The sequence below is a fragment of the Patagioenas fasciata genome, chromosome Z (assembly GCF_037038585.1).
Source record: "Patagioenas fasciata isolate bPatFas1 chromosome Z, bPatFas1.hap1, whole genome shotgun sequence".
NCBI lineage: Eukaryota > Metazoa > Chordata > Aves > Columbiformes > Columbidae > Patagioenas > Patagioenas fasciata.
In genome coordinates, this window is record NC_092560.1 from 71,201,900 (window position 1) to 71,220,117 (window position 18,218).

Here is an 18,218-nt window from a genome sequence, read left to right on the forward strand (position 1 = left end):
TTCGTCAGACTCAGCAAGTATCAACTGTTTCTAACAAAAATACAGACAATGTTCCATTTCTCAGCAGTAAAGCAGTTGCCAGTTACCACCCAACAGGCATTGATTTCAGTTCACATAAATCTCCTATTTCTACATTGATCTGCCCCCAAGCAGCATGAAGCTTCTAAACCAAACTGTCCTTAACTTATTGAAAGATCATCTTCTTTCAAATGAAATGAAAATCCTTATTCAAGAGACTCCAGAACTTACACATATGAACCAGAAGAGTGCACTACTGAGTCAGGTAAAACATTAAATTTTCACCTTTCATTAAAAATTGCAATGCAACATCTATATTTAAACAACTTTATTAACATAGTCAAGCAGTGATTAACATTCACATCTATTATGTCACATCATACAAACGTAAATACAAAATTACTACAGTACAATATATATTCTCTGCATGATCCAAAATATTTGGTGGCCCCAAAAACTCTTTAAAATTCAGCAGCTTATCAAAAATTAAAACCATATTCTATTTAAAATGAAGTTCTGTTAGCACATAGGCAGACTTCAAGAAATATCACTCAATTTAGTACAGTTTGAAAGGTTGCAGGAGGATATGTTTGAAGGAAACATTCCAACATTGTGGCAGATACAGAAACATCAGATTTAAAGCTTTCAAGCAAAACTCATACAACCTAAGTTGTCAGCAGAAAGATCCAGTCATCTTTCATTTTAAACTATTTTGTACATAGCATCCAATTTAAAATTTTAGAAGTGTCTAGTATTAGTAAGTCAGGCAATGTACAAAGAGAGATTTCAACAGCCAAATGAACCTGCTTATACCAATACTTTTTTCCTAATTGCTGTCCTTGCAAAAAACACCCAAGCCTTCTCAGTGTTGTTGCTCATCCTAAAGTAAGGAAATAGATACCTAAGATGAAATTAGCACAACAGAACCAGTTTATAGAAAAGTGATACTCTGCTGTAAGCGCCGAATTCTTCAAGATGTGGATTGGTCTTACCTAGTGTAAATTATAACACCACACAGGGATTCATCTTACAGAGCCATTTTAAAACTTCCCTCATGTAAGTACATTCAAGTCAGTATTTTATGATTATTTTAGCAGAATATACTCCACAAGGCAAGCAACAAGCGTACTCGCCTCAGTTCCCCATTTAAAATAGTAATCTAAAACTGGCTTGCTCCAACCATTAAGTGCAAAGAGCAAGCATCAGTGGCAGACAAATAACAAGTTTCTATTGGAGAAAACACCTAGAAGACTGATGGATGCAAGTAATTCTGGAGAATGCATAGGTGAGTGAAATACACAGCTACTGATCAAGCTTTATTTATTCAAGATGAAGTTACTAGAAACACGTAATATATAACAAATATGTATGCAAACTACATCAGCGCCTATAACTGCAGGTTGTTTTGCCACTTCACTGTAGAGCTTAACCTTTATCTAAGACAAAAAGCTACTCTTTAAACCCTATATAGAAGCTTTATGCATCTATTATCCCCATCAAAAAGATCATATTGAAGCAATTAGTGTTAAGTTGCAATTTCTTTCCTTGACAAAAATCCAGAAACAAACGATCCCCAATATTAATGTTGCATTTAAAGCATTTTTCACAAAGTATTTAATTTGTTTGAATATGGATGCATTCTCCTCAAGGGAAGAATGTTTTTGCACCTTATCTGTTAATACATTCAATATGAATAAAATAGGTGAAGCAAAAGTCATTAATGTTCCATAGTAGAAGGTTAATTTAGAGTAAGTTTAAGACAGAGGAGCTGCCTAAATGAAATACATAAACTGATATAATTAAGACACATTTTTATTAGCATGTGTTCTGAACAAAAAGGGTATAAGAGTATTCACCTGAGATAAAGCTAGTATTTGAATATTTCTAAGTAGCAATGAAGTTTCATTTGAGGAAAGCCACTTGAAATTCTAAAATATACATTTTACTATTATACAATATATGCAGCTTAAGTAATTAAGATTGATGCTAACATAAAAGTCCTAGCAAAAAAAAAAAAATCACAGTGTGTATCAATATTGTTAGTTACAAAATTTATGCTACTTCATAACTTTTAAAAATGACAAATGATTATAAATTTTAAACCCATTCTTCTAAAAGTGATCTTTTGAGTATAAGCTTTAAGGAGCAATAAACTAAAGCATAAGAATTAGCTTATTACAATTTAAATATATACATAGTCACTGATTTAGAAAATAATCAACCTTTGGAAAAAAATTACAAAATTGATTATTTTTGCTTGCACTGGTTAAAATAATGAACTATTCTAATCTTCTTCCCTAAATGAAACAGGCTGTTTCCTGAATACATAATGAAAAAAATTTAGTATTGAACTTCACTTAAGACTAATTTAATAGCAATTTAGAACTGCCAAAAAGATGCCTTTATAAGGATTTTCAATATACTTTCTGTTACCAACTTAGGTTGATCAGCAGCTTTTGTTCACCCTCAGAATCCTTCAAAAAGGGAAACTCAAAACATGAAAAAGGCATATATAAAAACAGTAAACACTGACCTCCTGAGGTTCCTACAACAAAAAATATTCAAGTAGAAGATCTACACCATTACATAGCAGCGGCTATTTCTGTAGTTTAGCACACTAACAGCACTTTATTCAGTGTGTAAGGAGCAAATGAAGTAAGCCGTGCTTTTTAGCATGCCAAGAGGCAGAAACACTGGAATGTAACAAAGACAAACTCACAATTCTACCAGTATAAACATTCAGTCAACATTCAAGAACTGTCAAGACTACACCACAAGAATTAAGATCCTTTTTATATATCCCATGATGCAATAATTGAATTATAAATGTTAATGCTGATTCAGAACTTTTCTTACCTCACATCATACCCTAAATGGCTTCTGCAAAACTCTGCGCTATATTACGCATTAGGAATATGGTTTATTTGCTTTAAAATATACCATGAAATAACTTACTGATACAAAAGATTATTTTATCAGTTTTGCCTTATTTAATTATTTTCCTTGTTTTTATACCAGATCAGTTCACACCTGTAAAATACCTGTGAATACATATGTACAAAAGTGGTCTCCTAAGCTAATCTGAGGTGAAGTGGTTTTATTTGGTTAAAGGGGCTTTCTGAAATTTAAGAAGTTTAGTCACACTCAGATTCTAGCTGTTATGTTACGGTATTATTTGGGTAGGTTTTCTGTTCTACAAAATGTTTATGTCATTTCTTGGATACTCTTCCCTAATGTTCCAACACACCCAAAATTAAAGCAAGTTTGGGTCTAAAATAATATGCCATCTTGCCAAATTTTGAAGTTTTTTTTTTTTTTCATTCCAGAATTTCATTTTGAAGTGTTGTCAGTGACTATTACAAATTTACTTCAGAGTTATTAGTTAAGAAGGAATTTCGTATTTCCTACCAAAGCAATGTAATTTGAAAGCAAGTTATCACATGCATTTTTGACCAAATTGGATAAATACTATGTATTAGCATTACTGAATGTACTTCATACAGTACACATCCAAACTATTCTTCATGCATAATCCACTACAATTTGCAAAGCACAAAAAAAAAGGCAAAAAAAAAAAAAAAAAAAAAAAAGGGAGAGGTGACATGAAAAACATGCATGCTATCATGCATTTAAAAAAAATCAAAACTCTTTAGACAGTGTTTGTAAGTTCACACTCACACAGCTCAAACTTCAGTGCAATGGCTAAATCATTCAACAGTCAAAGAACAGAATGATGCAAAGAAGAACAAGTTCTTAAAAATCTAAAAAAAATAATTAAAAAAAAAAAAACCCAAACCACCCCCAAAAGAAAAAACCCCGCAAACCAAAAAACCAAAAGCAAAACCAACCCAAACAAAAAAACCCAAGAACTGTTATCCAGTATCCATTCTGCAATGCAAAGGTGAGAAATTAAATCTATAAAAAGGCTGTTATGGCTTAATTTTGTTTTTCAGATTAACTATGCAGCACTCGAAAAATGGAAAGCTGTGGCTTCACCTCTGACCAGCAGAGTTAAAATCTCTCCATTTTCCTTTATCATCATGGGATACTCTTAGGCAATCTGTATTATTAAAGACTTGCCACTTTCAGATGGACACAAGATCAAGTGTACCAGTTAGGATTTCACATTCACAGTACATAAGAAAATACACATGGAAGGAAAAGTAAAGGGTTAACTTAACAAGGATTTATTCACAGGAATACATGTAAGTAGAGAAAAAAAAAAACACAACAGAAAAGCTAAACAAATGAAATGAAGAGGATTCAAACCAACTTTCACTCTGTAGCTTTAAACTTGCACCCTTGTGCATTTAACTACATCACAAAGGGCCACCAACATGCGCCAATACAGTGTAGATACCCTGCATTACATCCATTAACTTAAACACCTCTTTAAGATCATGCTTTGAAAAAAAAGAAAGCGTAGAAGGTAATATGTTGAGTGGGAATAAACACAAATATAGCAATTATTTCATCAACTTCTACAATTGTCTTTACGTGCCAACTAACATTTATGCAGCCTTTAACAGGTCTTACCATGTAACTCATTTTTAGAGATTCTGATAAAATCACTAGTATATAACCATGCAGAAAGCACATCACACTGACAGCACAGAGGCAAATATTTTGCACAGCTATATCAGCTTTCCACATTGTGCAGGTTACACACAATACAATATCAATCTTATTCTTAACAGATCCTAATAAGGTATTTCAAGGCCTAATTGTTAACTACAGTACTTTATATCTATATTCTTAATAAAAATAAAATCCACAGAATCTTAAAAAAGAAATTTTAAATGCAGGGCTATATTGAATTGGTAAACTGCAACACAAAACTGGCGCAACATAGGTAAATGTATACCAATTCCACTCTATGTGATGCAAGCATGCTACTTTCCCACTAATTTAATTACTTCTGATCACTATGAGCCAGAACGCATGCCTGAACCTTAAACTGCACGTTAAGAATAATGCCTTACTCTAGAAATTAAATCTAATGAAGTACAATAATCAAATCATATCCACTACTTTAATTATTTTTTAATGTAAAAATTAAGATGTCAATCTTTCCTTTGAAGTGTCCCTCCCCTTACCCCAAAAATGAAAGGAGTGACTTATTTGGCAGCTTGCAGGTTGCTTCATTTTTTTCAAGTTAACCTTTATTAATTTATGATGGGGTTTCTATATTATACGCTGCAAGTGCCTGCTCCTAATACAGACACAAGCTGCATTTTAACTGTACTAACTTCATTTGTGTAGTTCTTCATTAACATGCAAATACCTAGGAATCCCATCAAGCAGGATGACATAATGTAGAAAACCCTTACTTAAAAAAAACATAAGAGAAAAGAAAGCCTTTTACTGTTTGTGACCCCCATCCTTGGGTTTCCTTTATTGTGCGCAAAATAGTTTTCCTCTTTACGTATCCCTATGGTTCAATTATATGGTTCTTATTTTGGTACAATTCCCCACAATATTCCAGAATGTGCTGTTTTGTGACTAGATTTTTATTTTTTTTTCTTCTTCACATCCAGTGCAGAGTTGTAATAGGAGACAGATTTCCACCCACAAAGGCTCCAGATGTTAAAACATTTCCCAACATCGACTTAATACAGTGACGGCAACACCTCCCTCCCGCCCCTCCCAGTAGGGTTGGGATTGTACTGTATTCCCTACTGGTTTACCCTTCCCCCCAGTAAAGGGTAACATTTTCCCTGGGTGCAGAGGCTCCCTCATAGTCTCCCAGACTGAAGGACCTGTGAAAGGAAAACATATAAGCACAGTTAAAACTTACCTTGAACCTTAACCGACAGATCTGTGCAAAAACAGCTTTTTTGCCTTTTCTAAGCGGCAGGTGCCAAACTTTAACTTAAAAATGAACTTATGCCTAGGTTTTCCTTTTTAAGTCTGTTTAAGAAAAGAGCCCATTTATATCAGATAAATTATTTTTCATGAAACAACAATGTATGCTTTAAGGCTACACTGATGGTTCCACTATTGTGGCTAAGCTTAGGTTTAAGATAAAAGTAGTCCTAGGTATTCTAAACAGCTTTTCTGAAAAAACCTATGAGGTAGTTCTGACATATTGAGAAAGAATATTAAACATATTTGCTACTAACCAAACAACTTCTAGGGGGATTAAACAAGATATCCATAGTGTCTCCTCAGTTCAAACTGAAAATAATGGCAAATTATTTCCTTTGGATTCCCCTTCATTACAAGGAGAAAACATCCTTATGTCAGAACTAAAATGCACTCATTGATAAATACATAAATGTTTGAAATTGAATTACAGGTTTGATCTGAACAATGGATTAAAAATAAACCAAACAGAATTTCTTAAGTTGCCGATTTTGGAAAAAAAAAAAAAATCTTAAGCCAACTTTTGAATAGTTGTCCATTCAACAATAAAAGAGAATTGAACAACTCACTCCCATAATTTCATACTATTACATACTATTTTTGGGTAGTATAATAATCTCTTCACAGCATCACAATGCATTACACAGTGGAAATTTATTTCATACAGAGAACAGAGACAGCATACAAAGCAAGGTGCTATAATAATATAAGTATTCTAGAATTCATTATCACTATTCTTTGCTGAAACCAAATCGTTCTCCACACAGAACTGTAACACTTGTGAACATGGAAATAACAAACACATCAGCCTTCCCAAAGCATAAAGTTCCACAGCTGAGTTACAGATTAGCATAACATCCTTTATTCAGTGCAAAGATCAACTAGAATGTGATCAGGAATGTACTGGACTCCTCATAGCTAACATGTTAAAAAACCTGCCTTCCTATCATAGAGGAATATACCTGTTTAGACCACATCTGCTGCCTACTAATTCAAAAGACACCAGGGAGCCTGTATATTCAGCTCGATGGCTGGAGGATCACATTCATCACTTTCCTGATTAAACCTGAGCCGGCACCTTGTTATACCCTACACTTCCAATCTTATCTTGATACACTGCTGTGCATATCATGACACTCACTGTTTCTTTCTCTCTTGCTCTGTCTGTAAAAATGAAACATTAGAGTCAGGCAACTGCTTTTGCTACAGATACCATCATTTAGGCACACTATCATCCCTTTTTTTTCCCCTTCGTATAGGAAGGAAAGATATCCAGCATAACTGAAAAACTTTAATCTGATGAACTATGTTTCACGTAAGGCAAACAGAAGGAAGTCTGTTATATAGCTCTGTTTAACATGGATGATTCGTGTGCTTACCTCTAATTATGGGACTGCAGCTACAGTGCATGAAGTTAAACTCCGTAGTAAGCTGCAAGGCGCTCTTTTAAGGGAAGAGGAAACAACTGGTCGGAGAAACGCCTCCAATTCTCATCCCCTACTTGATTTTTAAATCCATGAAGAATCTACAAATGAGAGGAGAAAAATAAAGGTAATCACTAAACAGTAGATACATGATCATTGTTTACTAGCAACATAAGCAGTAAACCACAAACTGATGGACCATACATCTGTCCATTCGAATTCTCCAATTTAATACTGAAATCCTACTAAAAAACAAATGAAATTTGTAATGTCTGTCTTAACTCAAGTTTCTTTTCTTTCAAGGGTGACATATACAATATATATATCTACCCACACAAATTAGTGCTTACATATTTTTCATGAGTAAGGTGACTTACAAGATCAATTGACAGCTAACATATGTTAAGATAACCGTATTCACATTTCTTTTTAGATGTGTAATATTTTGTGAGAAGAAAGCTAGTCCAAAAATGCAGCCAGCATTTGAAAGAATGAATGCCCGTCAGTTTCTAGCACAAATAACAAAAGCATCCTGTGGGAGTTGTTTTTGCTTCCCATGGAACCTCTAAGACAACAGTCACCAAAAAGGAAACTGCCAAAATATTTTTGTATTTTGAAAGAACGGATTCACAGTCAGTGGCAGTCCAAAGCCAGTGAACTAGGTAAAAAAAGAGTCTACAAGTTTCAGTTTTGACTTTCCAACATAATAAACTAATTGAAAACTACGAAAATTAAATTATACTATCAAAAAGATATGTTAGTTCTGAAAACACCAGGTTAAAAGACAAACGTCAGAAAGAAAAAAACAGATGAAGTGGCTTCTCCTCATAGACAATTTTGCCAAGAGAGTCTAAAGTTTTGGTTTTATTTTTTAAATTCAAGGATACTGGAATTGTAGAAAAGTCTGTCATGAACACATCTCCAGAGAAAAGGCAATGTCAAAGTTGATGCTCATTGTACTGAGTTCACCCTCATCACAACATTCTCAAGTAGAGCTGTTCTTAAACAGGATGTAGCAACAACAACAGTACAGTGTCACTAGTTAACTCTGCTGCTTTTCTCCCAGCGAGAGACTTTCCACAAAAGCAGGCTCACCTCCTGCTCCTAACCCAGAGTCAGACTAGCCAGCTACCAAGAAACTACTGAAAAATCTAAGAATGTACAGGTATGACATAAGGAACACTTTTAAAATCATCTTCCAGTAGAGTTTTAGCAAGACAGCTTCAGCTACAGTCTTCAGATAAATTGCTTTTATAAAAAGTGATAAGGGGTATGTGTCAGATTTCAACACTGGCAGCTTATCTACCTATGCTACCAATCTTCTGTCTCATCTCTAGTGCTAAAAAAACAAAACAAAAAAATGAAACACTGAACAGGCCATTTTTTTCCATTCCTGAAAGGCATAATTATTGTTGTAAAAACACCTAACTGGACTACAGTAATCATGTATTCATAAAGAAGTAATCTAAAAAAGTGCATACCATCACTTGAAGAAAGCTTTGTCTCCTTTCATGGCAAAATACACAAAAAAATACACTTTAAAAAGCAAGGATGTCCTTTGCCAAGTGACCAAAAGCCCTTGTGTCTAGTTTAAATGCATTAGATCCCACATGAATAACTTGGAAAGAATGTCAAAAAGCAGAGTCTTAACTTATTGAAGCAAATATTCAATACTGTAGGACTAGTGCAGAAACACACACTGACACTGCTTTGGGCAATCATCACAGACAGCATCCTTAGACTCTTTTAAGCATTTAAGTATTTGCTGTTCTCATCTGCTGATGCTAAATACTCACAGCTGTGCATTTCCTGGACATGATGTTCCTTTGAAGGAGATCTGTGAGGTTAACTATGATTCTAGCTTCTCTTCTGATGCTTACATGTGGCACTACTTAGGAATATACCCCATTTTTGCTTTAAGATAATTAAATGAACTTTTGATTTGACAGCTTCTAAGGGGAGCCACAGTACCAAACAGTAGCAGGCAGAATACAATACAACACATTGTGGGTGGGGTTTTACACAAGGCAAATAATCCTTTCACTGAAATTCTATTGAGACTTTGTCTAGGGATGTGTTCTTGGGTATAATGGTATGTTAGTTTCTTGAAACTTGCTGATCCAACAGAGATTCTGAGAATTAAGCAATCCCAAAAAACCTTATTTTCAGCAGGACTAAAAGAAACTGATCAGGATACCACAGAATATTTTTAGTTTGCAATTTTCTAGATATTTCTCCAAAATAAAGTAGGCATCTTCATAGTAAAGAAGTCTTGAACTATACAAATCTCATTTGCTAGAAAAAAAAATGCAGTATAAAAAAACTCCATACTTCCAAACGCAGGCAAAACATAGTAGGCTGCACATTATGAAAAACTCTTTGAGGATGATTGTCCCTTCAAATAAGATCTTGAGTACAATACTGTTAAAAAAAAGAACTCAAGATTTTTAGGTTTTGTCTGAAAATTTATGAACTTCCAAAGAAGCCCCCATGACCAGAAATAGAGTAACAGTGGAAACAGAAAGCAAGTAAAATATCCTGGAGAATTCATAACAACCACCATTAGGACATACAGTTGTATTAGAAACATTACCTTACAGAACATGTCTCGGAGATCATCTTTTGGGCTAATCCACGATGCAACAGCATCACAAAAAAAAATAAAGTCCTACAAGATTAAACGATCACATAGGTTAGAAACCTCAATTTATAGGTCTGAAAACAACACTTTTTGTTCATTCTATGAACTATGCAGGGTCTTTTATCCTAATTCACAACTGCTTGTCCTTTTATGTATTTATTTCCCAGTTAATACAGACAATAAAGTTAATTATTGTATGCCTAAGTGTTTGGAAATAGAAATAGCCGAGTGTATGAATAGTTTTGTTTAATCAAATTTTGATTCAATAAAATCACAGTTAAAAAACCTGAACCACTCTCCCCTCCCACACTATACTTGTCTAATATTAATGCTTTTAGTACACATACCAAGTCCAAGAATCAATCACCCTAAGAACAAGCAAAAAACTTGAGACCACAGTTACAACACACTCTCTCACGCATTTCCAGTTGGGGAAAAAAACTCCTGTATTTCTTTATGCAGAAAAAGAATTTTCATTTTTGAGACACACAGAATGTTTATCATACAGGTTCAAAACTAAAGCTACCCCAAAAATCTCTATATTTAGTTTATCCGCTGCCATGCATTACCTCCTACTACACCATTAAAACATCAGTCTTTAATCATTAAGTTAACAACACACATGTTTCTGGGTAGGAACTGAGGATAACAACTACAGTGAAGGAGAAGCAGGATAACAAAAAGAGTCCTTAATTATCCCCTCCTCTTCAGCTACGTGAAAGAACAAATGGACAGCAGAAGAGCGAAACACTAAGCACAGAACAAGGCATAAGTGAAATTGAAAATTTCAAAACAAGGTAGAAGCTCAATTCTTGTGTTTCAAGAAGAATTCCAGGCAAAGGAAAGGGAAAAATCACCTTCATTTTACTCTTAGAAAATACTACATTGGTACAGCTTTACTCTGGAGGTGTGAGGATTAAAGAGCAAGTCACCATCTATTATTCAGATGCACCATTTATTTTAAAGAGATGCATGTTCCTTGTTGCATTGACATGTATTAAGGAATATATCCAAAGTTAAAACAGAATCCTCCCTACTGAAGTTTAAAGAATAAAGGGGTGGTTACTGTTTTTATTCTGTTTCTTGTTTTAAAAGCCTAGGTTACATCTAGAAAATAGGTTTAGGTATGTCAACTTTTGCCTTATATTATCATACAGATCCTGAACACAACCTGACAGAAGTATCAAAATACAGTTATTTTAATCAAAGTTCATTATTTACATTCTGTAAATAAAAAACTAAATTCAACAACATTCTTCTCCTTTCCTCTGCTAGGTGATAATTACGGAAGCATAACAGTATGTATCATTTGCAGCGTACACATTTTGGCCTCCTTGACCTCAAAACAGAGCTACATCATGCCCTGCAGGCAATCACATCAAGCTAAACTTTTTTATACTCCATACATAGCTTTCACTAAATTTCACATGAGAAAAGATGTCAAGATCTAATAATGTATCTTACTTGGACTACTCCACTGGGGTTGACTGAGATCATGGTACATATCCCACGGAATGCTGAATCCTTTTCCTCATTGTCTCTTATGTTTCGCAGAGAGGTGCACCTAGAAAGTTGGAGAGCAGAATTTAGCTATCTATTATTTTTTCTTCAATCAAGTCAGAACTAGATGACAGTATTTGATGGAATAAGTCACACTGATAAGACACTATTTTGAGCACTTAGAAACACTTGCTGCACAAAGTCTTTATTAGCATATTCCCATTAGGCATCATCTCCAGAATCCTGTTCTCCTGTTGCACTATATGCAGTTAGAAAGTGTGACCTGTATTCCATTAAATACAAATGAAACATGTATCTGAAATATTTATAGAAACTGTCATTATTAGAAGCGGAACATGTAATACTATCACAGTATGAATTATGTCAGATACCACTTACAGAACAGTTATTTAACTTTTACAGCAGCAAGCAAGCTATTTTATACATAACAAATCTATAAACATGTATTCCTTACAGCAATTCAAGCCTCAGACTGAATTTTAAGTAAAGTAATGCACGGTTTAAATTTTACAGTCTCTGCATGCATTGTATTATCATTCTGGTGGATTTTAAAATGCTCTTTCATAGTCAAGCTTTAACACAGCAAGCATGTGACAATCTTATCCCATGCATAAATTAGTCGTTAGCCACAACATAAAAAATACATGACGGTGCTACTAAAAACTCACAAACCTGATAGGACAAGATTAGTCACATGGTTGGCAATGATTAAGGATTGAGATTTTGTAACCAACTGAAAATATATCTAAAAGTGAGATAGAGAGAAGAAAGAAGAAAGAAAGAAAGAAAGAAAGAGAAAGAGTGAAGAAAAATGAATAAAAAAAAAAGATTGAATAATACACACCAGGGTCTTATAAACTGCTGTAGCATGGGGGCCACCTCTTGAGGACAAACGTAACCAAGACGACCAATTGTTATTGCTAAGGTAACGCAATCACGGTTATACACCACCAAACGCCAACCAAGACATGAGCAAATGAGGGGGGAGGAGAAAAAATAAAGAAAAAACAACAAATAACTCAGAAACAGAAACCAACAGAATCTGTGTATGATAATAAACATAAGATTTCACCAGTGCTGTTTATTACCACCCCCTAAATAAGAGGCAGCAACATATATGGTATACTCTCCAGGGTAAAAGCAAAATTAAAGTAAATGAGAGAACACCAAAAACACAATTTAAAATCTAAAAGCTTTCTGATGTCAGCAGTCATTCTGCCCTCTTCAGAGTAATCTCTTACAGTAAATTTACCTGCCATACATTTTGAAGCCTTTATTCAAATGTATTATTATGGGTACTCTTGATAAAAAGGAATTAACCATTTTCAGTTTTAGTATCCAGTATTCTGAACACTTTTTTTTTTCAGTATTTAGAATTAAAGATTTTAATAGATCTACTCAATCAGTAAAAATACATTTACAAATACTTTTACATGGAAAATATTGTGGTCTATCTAAAAATGCTAAATAGATTCAACACTTCTCAACAACCACCAAATATGTGTCTTATTTATAATCTCATACGAAATTTAGTGGTTGCTAATTCACAGCAGCTGACTGCAATAAATTCATTTTTCAATCCAAGTATTTCCCCTGTTCACAAAAGGTTTCCTCACAGAAATCTTACAAGAATCTGATTTCTGACACCAAGGCATAAGGACACACAAAAAGCAAAATTGCGTCATCATGTAATTAGGTAATTTGGACCTTTGTTCTGAGGGACAGACTGAAGAAAATATCATCATGCAAATGTGTTTTAATGGTGTTTGCTCAACTCACAAAAGATTAATCTTTAGAAAAAGGAGCGGGTGGGGAATAATGTATCAGGATTACTTGAAGCAAAATACATGAATAATACTAAAATCCAGCAGATTTATATGAAGCAGAGAAAGGAAACCTATGTTCAAGAGACATACTATGCAACACTCTAATTAACAGGCATTTGTGAACAGTTTCATGAAACATGCAATAAAGCAGATGATGCTTTCTCTGATAAAAGTTTGGTGTAGGATATACTAGCAGTTTGAAACATACTCATGAGAGCTGCAGCTCTCTCATTATGTAATGTTTTGCTTCCACGTTACTCAATTTCAATATGCAGTGCCTAAAATTTTTGGCAGATCTAACATATAAAACGCTTTTGAAGTGCTACTTTTAAATCAAAATACATTTAAGTTTTATCTGTAAATTCTCACAGATACATTTTGTACAAGGAATGCTAATATCTATCAAAGCTCAGCTTTTGGGGATGTACTGGCTATTTTCTATGCAATTACTTTTACTTAAGATGGTCTTATGTTTGCAAATAAGTGTTTTCATACCTCATTACATAGCAAGCTAAAGCAGAAAACAGTAATATTCTTGCACATACTAGTGGCATGCAGCACAATATCCCACAACAAACTTATAAGTACACCACATTCAACATTTATTTGCAGTTATGCACCCACATTTAAAGTAATTATTAAGAGAATTAAATTAAAAAAAAAAAGTCAGTGCTTGGATGCTTCCAAAAATCCTCTAACAGAGATGGAAGCAAACATTTAAGTACTGGATGCCTCTCAGTTATAGGTGTTACATATCCATCAGTGTAGAAGAAGGGGGTCAGGGCAAGGGGAAAGAAAATTTCTATTGCTATACTATTCCATGGTATATTTCAAAACAAGGAGGTATTTGCTTCAAAATTATCTTTTCAAAAAGTAGTATCTAGAATATGCCAGACAATTAGGTAATTTTTCCTTCAAGTTCACCTTCCATACTAAATGGGTTTGGGGCACAGATAAAGTACAGCTTTTAAGTTCAGAAAATACCAGAGGAAAAATATGCATTGAAAAAAAAAAAAAAAAATCCAATTTATCTTTTGCTTATCTCAAAAAAACCCCAAACCTGTATCAATGAATTTGCATAATTTTCAATCATGTCAGGTATAATGACTAAACCGTCATTTACTTACAAGACAGTTTTCAAACAAAAAAAAAAAAGATTCTCAATTAGTAAAATAGTAAACCAGAAACTGGTCGAATTTATTGATAAAGTTTTGCTGAAGTATGGAAGGTGTTCTTCATACCAGAATGTGTCCTCTATAAATGCAAAAGAAACAAGCCTCAGAAATTCCAATTGAGTAAAGCATTTGGGGTTTGCTTCTGATTTGGAAGGCAAAGCTGTGAGCCAGAACGCAAAACCTGCATGCCATTATTAGAATTATTTTCAGAAATTTGTTATTAAGTGACCAGGTAATAGACACTATATATAATTTCAGTTGTGTTGTGGTAAAACTGCCATCACAGATCTAGATTTTTTTAAATTCAGGGAGTTCATTATTTGTTTTATATGTGCCAATTACATTTGTTTTAAACACTAGACGTATATATACAGTACACGGGTATAACCACATGCATATATTAAAATCAGCGTGAACTAAGTCTTTGAGTGTTACTGCATAGATTTGTCACATTCAATACACAAAACTAGAAAAATACTTAAAGTGAGAAAGCATTAACTTTAAGAATCTAGATATATGATAGATGGTTTGCTTCAAGACTGAGACTTGTAAGAGCTTCTGCAAACAGAGTTGCTTTTGCTTATGAAAGCCAAATACATAGCAGTGAAATTAGTTCTTGTGTAGGTCCTCTATGCAATTTTAAAAGTCATTATATATAAAAAAAATCTCTAATTCTCTTCACCATGTATGGTTCAGTTATTGGGTACCTGTGTTCTCTAACAATGTCTTTGGTGTGTTGGGTCTGTTAATTATTTCTACAAGCTGGTGCAACACCATTGGAATATAAGGCTGCATCTCTATACCTGAAACAGACAAAAAAAAATTCAGAAGAAAATGACCATTAATATACATAATCTAAATAGATCGGGCACACTGATTTTACTAAAACGGACGCAAATCTCAGATTAAATTTCAACATGAAAGTATCACTAAAAAGACTCCAAAAAACAAGCCATGCTAAATGTGATTCAAAGAAAAAAAAAACATCTTACCCATTTGGATGGAGATTTCTCCAATTGCCCAGGTGGCATTGTTACACACAGAAATGAATTCGGGGTTTAGGTTGGTTCCCAAAATAGGCATGAAATCAGCTAGAAAGAACAACATTTTAAAATCTCGTCACACAATCCAACCATCTTGTCCCATTACTGTAAGATCACAGAGGAGGGCAGGGGGAAAGAGTTCTTTTTGTTGTTTGCTTTGTTTTTAAATGTAAGCCTATTTAAATGCTTGGGAAGTGTTACACATGAATTAACAAGAGCTATATTTCTGCTATATATCAGATTAACCTGGATTTTAGAACCTAAGCGGATCAATGCAAATCTTTCCAAATTATGATTTTAAAATGTTTCTAATAGGCTTTCTGTAAGTTTAGAAACCTTTTTTCCCCCCTTCTATTGCTAGGGCAAGAGGGAGAGAGTGGAAGAAGGGGAAATAACAAACACAGCTACCAAGTACTTGTAGTTTTCTAATACAGTCAAACAACCCTCAAATAATAGAAACACAGAAGAGTTTGGCTTGGAAGGGACCTCCAATGGTCACCTAGTCCAGCCCCCTGCAATGAGCAGGGACATCTTCAAATAGATCAGGTTGCTCAGCCCCCTGTTCAGCCTGGTCTGGGATGTCTCCAGGGATGGAGCACCTACCACCTCTCTGGGCAACCAGGGCCAGTATTTCACCACCCTCATTGTAAAGCATTTCTTCCTCACGTTTATTCTGAATCTCCCCTCTTTTTTATCACCTGGATAGCTATGTATTCACCTATGCTTGAAAAAACAATGAAGCCTACAAGGCAACCACATATTTGATTACATGTTAAGAATAAATTAGTCACAAAGATGGTTTATAACATCTACCAAATAAATCTTAAATTGCAAGCCTATCCAAGCATTCATTTGGCAAGCTAAGTGTAGCTCAAGAGTACCTGTGGGAAGAGACAGCAAATATCACAGAAGGGTACAACTGATGCTACTTCCCTACCAAATTTTAAAACAAAGGGGGGAAAAAAAAAAAAAAAAAAAAAAAAAAAATCAAACACAAACCCAAAACCTACCCTGCAGCCAAGTTTTACAATTTCAATATATATGTAAAATTTTCGGTAACAACAGACTCTAGTGGAACAAAAAAAGCTCTAAATTGAAGATTTTATCAAAGCACACAACTATTTTAATTGAAATCAAAGAATATCCATTTTGCTATATTCCAGCACAACAGGCAGCTTGTTACATTATGAAAAATCAAAAATGAACTATTTCACTGTCTACAAAAATAAGAACATGTCTTTTATACACACAATTCAAAGGATAAAAGACTACAGACCCTTGATGATGAAGGAACATGAAAACTTAAAACAGCACAAAAAAGCAACCCACAGAATAGGGAGCTTAACAATGGCTAAACCAGCCTCTTTATCAATTTCCAAAACAAGCTGTTTAATATGTAAAAGAAACATACCAATGCAAGGCTTAACATGCTGAAAACACGCCTTTGTCAGATCACCCAACAATGCAAAAGAACTCTGCCGTACCTCAGGCATTTTATCCTAGAGAGAAGAAGAAAAAAGACAATTCTAGGAGTGTTACTCATTCTCTTAAGAAAGAAAATCCTTGGATCAAACCGGTCACTCAACTCACCTGCATGCACTGGTACATTAGTGTCAGGATATTGCTGCGAGCCACTAGCTGTTCAATGTTGCCTCCAAGTCCTTCAGCTAAACCACTGAGTAAATCAAGAGCCACAATCATGAAATCCTTATCTGGAGCCTCATATTGGTCTGGCTGAGCATTATGCAACTGCAACAAATAAGTACGCATTTTCAAAATGAGTATTAGATTTTCGCAGGAGTACACATAAACAAAGTTTCATTTAGATATTCAATGGTCACATTACAAATTGCCCTGCAAACCTGTGACTTTACATATTTAATACATTGCTTTAAGGAGATATTCTGAAAACACTGGAATAGCAATAGAAAAATACCATGGCTTGTGCAAGGGTCTTCTGCACCAGATTTACACAACGCTGGTACACAGGTTCACAGTATGGAAGAAAGCCAGATTGCAAGGCAGTAGCAACTGACGACAGGCACTACAATTTTTTAAAAAAAGAAAAACAACAAAAAAAGAAAAACAGTCACTACCTTTCCTTACACCTCTGAAGTGCTTTTTACCTGAGAGAGGTAAGTTAAAAGATACTAACATTTTAAGTATACCCACGTGTAACTGATTAAGTAAATACAATATAGAAATGGAGTACCAATCAGCTGAGTTAAGGCAACTATCAGCAAGTTGTTATTCCCTCCTGTGTATGCTGTTTGAGATAGTGTCTCAGCAGTAGTTTCTACTTAGACATAGCCAAGAAAAACATTTATAATAATTCAGCTAATGTGTACACTAAGCTTCAATGTCTTGACCAGGAACAAGCCCTAATATTACCCAAGAGTTAGGAAACTAATTTTTCTACAGGTGTTTTCCGACTTCACACTTGGTAAGTACAGAGAATAGACAACATTGTCTGCTTCATACCTTCAGCTTGTTTGACAATAGCTTTAATGGAGGGATGAAGGGAGAGTAAGGAGGGAGAAGACAAGACTAAAAGGAGGACAGAACATCTCTTTTTATTTATTTTTTTTTTCTTTTCTAAAAGATTCCAAAAGAAAACACTCCAGAATGGCAGAAAAAAAAAAAATTCTAAAAGACTTCTGCTAAACCTAATGACATTTTCTCAGTCACAACATTTTCTTACTACA

At 34.3% G+C, this 18,218-nt stretch overlaps 1 protein-coding gene across 2 annotated transcripts in view; it reads right to left on the reverse strand.

The window, feature by feature from the left end:
* Window positions 1-331: 331 nt before the first annotated feature.
* The window catches only part of TNPO1 (transportin 1), an 86,029-nt gene continuing 68,142 nt past the window's right edge, over window positions 332-18,218 (reverse strand). Inside the window, exons 17-26 of one of the 2 annotated variants that reach the window (XM_065860678.2) lie at window positions 17,450-17,557; window positions 17,104-17,262; window positions 16,925-17,012; window positions 15,463-15,561; window positions 15,178-15,273; window positions 12,314-12,389; window positions 11,413-11,512; window positions 9,901-9,975; window positions 7,263-7,408; window positions 332-5,777 (exon numbers count right to left, since the gene is read on the reverse strand). In XM_065860678.2, the coding sequence (XP_065716750.1) occupies window positions 7,298-7,408; window positions 9,901-9,975; window positions 11,413-11,512; window positions 12,314-12,389; window positions 15,178-15,273; window positions 15,463-15,561; window positions 16,925-17,012; window positions 17,104-17,262; window positions 17,450-17,557 (912 nt within the window). In that variant the 3' untranslated portion in view covers window positions 332-5,777; window positions 7,263-7,297. The remainder of the gene's footprint in view (window positions 5,778-7,262; window positions 7,409-9,900; window positions 9,976-11,412; window positions 11,513-12,313; window positions 12,390-15,177; window positions 15,274-15,462; window positions 15,562-16,924; window positions 17,013-17,103; window positions 17,263-17,449; window positions 17,558-18,218) is intronic. The other variant, XM_071802607.1, reaches the window with a different exon arrangement.